Here is a 6,626-nt window from a genome sequence, read left to right as displayed (position 1 = left end):
CAATTCTTCAGCCTGCCTGCTTCTTGGTACAGATGACCTTGACTTCAATATAGAAAAATATCCTGAGGCATGATCAAAAAATGGACAGCCAGCCAAAGATGAGAATAGGAAGGATTTGCACCAAGAGGTGGGTTTTAATGTAGAGATGCAGAGATTCTCTCCAGCATCAGACATGAGAATTGGGACAAATTATAAATGCAATCTATGAACAGTGAAACATGAACATTAAACACCTTGGAGTGGCAGCAACTGTCCTTTTATTTACAAAATGGTTACATGTATTGGAAAAATGCAGTAAAAGGGTGAGTTCTTTACCCAACATCCATAGTTAATAGAAATGTTCTTTCCCCAGGATAGAGTGCTGTCGCTGCTGATTATGGATGCTCGGTCACGAGCTCCCCATTCTACAAACCACGCTGCCACCACATGCTGACGTGTAAACTCTCCTCACGTGAATTTGGGGATAGAACGGAAGCAAGCTGTCAGAGGAAGTGATCCTAACAAAGTTATTTTGGTCAATAAGTGCCTGTTTATACAATGAGATTAAATGCGATGCCCTGTTTGCTCTGAGGGAGCTGCAGCATGTACCTGCGCGCATCTTATATACTGGGCCAACTAAACGCCTTGGCTTTGGTAACACCAATCCATCCCTTTATCATGTAGTCAACACGGCCTCATACTCTAATTATTAAACTGCAGGGAACAGGATGGGATGAGATAATAGGCACAGTATTCATCTTCACAGGAACTCTTCCCATTAAGAGATGAGGGCAGACCATCAATTCAAATCTTATATACCTGCATTTGAGGACACTCGTCAAAATAGAAAATGCCACCATTCTTCACTAAAGTTCACCAACGGTTCTCACCAGTACAACTCAAACATGAGCAGAGTAAAGTTTGTTACTCAAATATTCAAACATCTGTATTAACAGAACCTCACACTGCCTCAGTTCAGTCTGGCACATTAATTTCCCCATAAAGCAAGCATTCTTCACAGCTGAATCAATAATGGGATCTTTCAGATACCAACTGGAGCAGGATTGAATTAGAAAAACTGATCACTTTATCAGAACCAGGGACTGTATTTTACTTGGATACAGACAAAAATAATTAGCTGAAATTCTCACCAGCAGATACTTCACACACACCCCCACCAGATTAAATTGTTCAACTGCCTGGTTAAAGATTCCACTTTTAACTGCAGGTGGGGAGTATAAATATCATTTTTGTACAATGCTGGTGTCTCACCTGCCATCATTCACTGAAGCAGCAGGGAGTGGGATCAGTTATCGAGGAATTAATGTCTTCAGCACTCTCACTATTTTAAAAACAAAAGGGTTTGAAGGAGGTGACACTTTTTCTTGATGTATTGTTATGCAGGTTCCGTCGCGCACACACTTTAAGCTGTGTGGTCAGGGACTGAACAGCCTGGGATACTCAGAATTCTGAAACCCACCCCATAAAAGGAAGTAGAGATGGAGACAGGAGGAAGTGGGCTCCACTCTCAGTGTTGACTATTCACAAAACCAATGAGTCACTTATGAAGTTCCTCAGAAATGGAACTCTGTCCTGGGAATGGTTTGGCACAGCCATCATCCAATGCAGGTCCTTGTGGAGTTGTGAATTTATCATTGTCTAGGGTTGCAGGGGGATATCAGGGCCACTCTCAGTCCTGGGGTATTTTGCAATTTCAGCAGCTTGAAAGGCGGCACAAAATCAATCAAATAAAACTCTACAAGCAGAGAACAAAATGTCGCCAGCCACTTCCACCCTAAAAACGTGTCTTCCTCTTCCTTCCGGTGTATTTTGTGTCATTTCGAACAGTCCTAGGGAGGGAGAACAGAATATTTAAAAACCTGCACACTACTGTTGTGTACATCAACCTTGAAACTGCACCCTACATATACAAATACCCATTCACAATGTGTCTCCAATTTACTTCAAAGTGGATTGTACTTGAAGTAAACAGATATCCAAGCCATACTCATTTGTAGAAGCTGAAAGGAAAAGGGCAGGTGAACAGGATTAGAATGGACAGGGCCAGTTGGAGATACCACTCGCCCAAGGATGATGGGCCGATTGGCCACCTTCTGTGCTGTAATTTGAATGATTCTGAAAGAGAACAAGCCAACACTTCCACTGAGCTAAGGATAGGGGTAACTTCCATTATGTTCTGAGGAAGAGGTACAGTCAAGATCAGGACATTTTCTGTAAAGGGAATGGAGATGTTTGAGATTTATTGGAAATACTGTTTTTGTTTTATTTCCATATTGTATCCCAGAGGAAGAGACAATGCTGAAGCACACACACTGGGTGTGGAGTTCTGCTTTGGAATCCACAGCAGGGAAAGTGGTGTTCAATTTCTCCAGCTCCTGCCTCAGACAAGCCTTCTGACTCAGGAAAGGTACTAATGCAGCATTTGTAAATCTGGTTACTGCAGGCTGGAATTGTGCTTGGTGGCAAGCTGGACGCCTAAATCATAAAATACAGTCTACTCGTAATCCAAGGTTGCCTAATTCCATTTTTAAGCACTAAATTCCCACTATGTTATATGATGCAAGTTGCTTAATTCAAATTACTGAACGATTCAATTTTTTTCCGAGCATAAATCAACATGAACAGACAGTATAAAAACAAATGCCCGAAGGAGCAATTTCATCTCGGGATGGAGCGAACGAGAGGAACGGAACAACGTATCTTAAAGCGCAGCAGCAACCCAAGTCTCATTCCATGCACGAACAACACTGCAAGGGCGCACATAGGTTCGGCCTAATGATCGGACAGGTTAAGCATGCTGTGAACAGGTCAAGAGAAGGGCAGGGAGATAACATGTTCACCATGCTGAGATTTTTCTTGTTACATGCAGTAAACGCCTCGGCACACAATCCCCTCACCTTCCCTGACGCCTTCGACGCTCTTTCTTCTCCAGAATCCAGTCCCTGCTTCTCTTTGCAGATTTCCCCTTCACATTTTTAAATCTCAACCTGCGGGCAGGGAATGGAAGAAAAGTTTGTTTAGATCATTTGGAACTGTATTATCCAGCCAAGGCTTGAATGAAATCCTTTGGGGATCTAGTTTTAAAAGCTTTGTTACTTATTTGTTGTACTTTATTGCCCAACATCTCTCCAAGGCCCAGGTTTCTACCTCCCCGACATCAGCTTTCATTTCCCTCAACGTGCTATGCCGTGAATTGGTCTGTAATTCCCCACGGAGTTGGGAAATGAACACCGAGTTCTCCACGGCAGTGCTGGAAATGGAAAGGTGACGAATCATACTTTTCCCCCCCTCACCTCCCCAGCAGCAGAGACGTAGGCACGATCCCACAGGCCCTGCCAGCTGTCAGCCACTTTGCCAAGCGCTGCTCCTGTTAACTTAAGACGGTGAGAGCCAATTTGAACATGAGGATGTTACAGATAAACCCGATCCTCTCCTAGGCTAATGTCTGCACGTGCACACTTCAAATAGGGACTGATAGATGGTCATCAATAGTGGGAACCTTACCCAATTGAGCGCGCCTGGGGACACTAGTTGCCTGACCCGATACAGACCGAAACGAGGACTGTACCTTTCACAATGCTTCCATGGGTTCCTGGACTTGCTTTTACTCCCTTTCCTCTCCTCTCAAAGCACTGAACCGTGCTTTGGGGGTGAGGCAAGTCTCACAGGTACAGATGACCCTCCATTACCACACCCACCAACCATGACAGCCGCTATTTACATGACGGCCATGTCTGCAAGCTATTTGACCACTGCGGCAGATCATACTGGAGACTAATTCCATCCCCGTTTGACATCTACTTTCCAGCAGAGATCACTGGACAATTATCGAGAGAGAGAAATCTGGCTATTTCTGCCCCCCTCGCTCCTGGGATGCGTCATTCCCTTACCGCTCCTTGGCTGAGATCAGCTAGATACACTAGTTGTGGGATTGACCGGGCTAGGACCTCCTGAGCTCAGAACCACACGCATCTATCAATCCCATGACCATTTCCATGCAGTTTGCTCTCTCCCCGCCCCCATTTTCTCCTCTGAAGGCACTGATTCACACTGGAATAGTTTACCCCTCTGGTTATTTGCCCAGGTGCACATTCCTCATGCGCGAGCCTAGACGTCAAGGGGATGAAACTGGTCTTCAGCGAATCGGCAGCCCCTTTACACCGCAACCAATATTCTTGACTTAGGAATCAGGCTGCCGATTCACTGTCGCCTGTTTCCGCTTCACCAAAGACCCAGAAGTGTTAGGGATGTGGGTGACGCTGGCAAGGCCGGCATGTATTGCCCATCCCGAGTGGCCCCAAGGTGGTGGTGGGCCTTCTCCTTGAATTGCTGCAGTCCGTGTGCTGATGGTGCTCCCACAGTGATCAGGTAGGGAATTCTAACTGAGCCACCAAGCACTGCTTCACTTATTTATTTTACCCGCACGGCATCAAGTCCATAAACTGTAAGAGGCCGGAAAATATGGCAGCCAGCAGCTCTGGGCTGTCACAGCGATGTTCCTCAGTTACTATAGGTCTCTCCGCGACAGACAGAGGGAGACTGTAACCCTCCCTGCTTTACCGTGAGAGACCTGCAATGTCAGACAGAAATCACTATTACCCATGTATTAAAGTCTACAAAGATTGAAATATCGTGCACCACCTTCTCATAATTATCTAGTCTACAAAGTGCAGGTTTTTACATACGATGAAGCAATAGCACAATAATTAATTACACACAGATACAGACCCACAGAGCAGAGCCAGACTCCAACACGGGTCATTAGATAGTGAGCAGGAGTAAAACCCATCAGCTCATTTTCTCCCTCCCTAGCCCAGGTCAGTGATGTCATTAGTGAGATGAGTTTACTCAGCACAAAACCTCTCTGGTCGGTATGACAAGTTGGGCATGTAACGAGCCACTGTGGTGTTGAGAGAGCTCCATATTATCTGCTACATGCAGTTTGAAACGGCAGTCATGGTTTAATTAAATTATAGACCATTTGAGAATATTTACCTTTTTTTTTTGCTTTGTCAATTTGCAAGAGCAAGAAATAATTGGGAGGAGCAAACTAAATAAGATAAAATAAAATGCAATACTGATAACTGCAGAGCTTAGAATATCCAATTTCAGAACATTATTGGGATCAGGAAATCAGTGCAAGAATTATCGTTTGGGTGCCTGTTAGGGACAAACAATTTCCATTGGAAATGCAGAATCGAGTCAGTTGAACGATTGGCTAGGTTTGGTTCCTATACCCGGCCAATATTTTCAAAACCCGCATCTGGCATTCTGCAGATGTGCCTACTTGTTAAAATTAAAGGCGGGCTCTTCTGCTAACAGTGAGACTTTTCTCAGCTCTAGCCTCTAATGCAGTGACACCCCCATTGAGTTAGGCCATCCTTCTTTCCCTGAGGTTTAAACTGGACCGAGTAGCAGGCCGAAAGAGAATTCCCAGCCAATGTGATCGTTGTTCCCAGCTGTACTCTATTTCAGGCGAGAGTTAGAGAATTTTACAGCACAGAAACAGGTCATTTGTCCCAGGGCTGTACTGGTTTTTATGCACCATATGAGCTTCCTCTCACCGTACACTTCTACTCTTTCCTTCCTCATGTGTTTATCTAGCTTCCCCTTAAATGTCTCGTGAGATGGTGAGTTCCACATTCTCACCACCCTCGAGGAGTAAACAAGTTTCTCCTGAATTACTGACTGGATTTATTAGTGGCCATCATGTATTTATGACCTTGAGTTTTGGACTCCCCACAAATGTAAACACCATACCTGGCATTTGTGAATTGCACTTGGCTCGTCGTCTCCTCTCCCCGCTCTGCTTCGAGGCCCTAAACAGGGAGGGGCAGAACATATTATTAAATACTGCGCTCATTGAAATTATAATTCAATTTCATACTGAGATCACAAGGCAGAGGAAGCACTGATGTTCACGAACACATGGACCTGCACGAACTGAGGCGTTGGAAGAGTGGGAAGGGGCACTTGGCAGAACAAGGGGAGGAGGGAGGGAAGGAAGTTAAAGACAGAGCATGTTACAATGGTGGGGGGGAAAGAGGGAGGTCAAAATTACAGCTAGGAGGGGGGAAAAATCTGTCGACACCATTACTGATCCCGATCATTTAATTTCCAGGGTTAAATAGGAACGAAAAGGTCACAAAATACAATTTTAAAAAAAGTTTTAGAAATGATTTGTACGTGTCTCATCATTTAAGAATCCCGAGTTCCACACCTACCCGTGGGTTTGCAATCTTGCCTGCAGTAAAAAAAGCTGAGCTTGCCAACTATGGAACTCAGGATTTTAAAAACAGCCCTTACCCCAAAATAAACAGCGGCACAGACAGCTGGAGATCGCTTGAAGCCACAAACATATAAACAAGGCAATATTCAACAGCGACAAACACGACTGCAGCAGAAAGGCACCCGCAACTTTCAAGGAATAGAAACAAGAACACGGGAAATACACAGCAGGGTCCGACAGCACCTGAACAGATGGGTTAATATGTTGGGTGTCACAGAATGTCTAACCAAAACATTACTCCCCATCTTTTCTTTTCAAAGATGCTGAGTGACCCGCTGTGTATTTTCAATAGTTTGAATCGAAAACACAATTTCTAAATTTGCAGATGACACCAAAT

The 6,626-nt window shown here is 44.6% G+C and overlaps 1 protein-coding gene and 1 non-coding gene across 3 annotated transcripts in view; both read right to left on the bottom strand.

The window, feature by feature from the left end:
* Positions 1 to 99: 99 nt before the first annotated feature.
* bud23 (BUD23 rRNA methyltransferase and ribosome maturation factor) overlaps positions 100 to 6,626 on the bottom strand; it is a 30,171-nt gene continuing 23,644 nt past the window's right edge. For both annotated transcript variants that reach the window (XM_070889912.1, XM_070889913.1), the window contains exons 10-12: positions 5,761 to 5,819; positions 2,898 to 2,987; positions 100 to 1,829 (exon numbers count right to left, since the gene is read on the bottom strand). In XM_070889912.1, the coding sequence (XP_070746013.1) occupies positions 1,775 to 1,829; positions 2,898 to 2,987; positions 5,761 to 5,819 (204 nt within the window). In that variant the 3' untranslated portion in view covers positions 100 to 1,774. The remainder of the gene's footprint in view (positions 1,830 to 2,897; positions 2,988 to 5,760; positions 5,820 to 6,626) is intronic.
* Positions 4,441 to 4,571, bottom strand: LOC139274495 (small Cajal body-specific RNA 20). The gene has a single exon (XR_011595548.1). It is a non-coding gene; the product is annotated as a small Cajal body-specific RNA 20 (non-coding RNA).

Source organism: Pristiophorus japonicus, chromosome 9, assembly GCF_044704955.1.
Source record: "Pristiophorus japonicus isolate sPriJap1 chromosome 9, sPriJap1.hap1, whole genome shotgun sequence".
Classification (NCBI taxonomy): Eukaryota; Metazoa; Chordata; class Chondrichthyes; family Pristiophoridae; genus Pristiophorus; species Pristiophorus japonicus.
The sequence above is the reverse complement of the archived record's forward strand: the minus strand, read 5'-3'. Positions and strand labels throughout refer to the sequence as shown.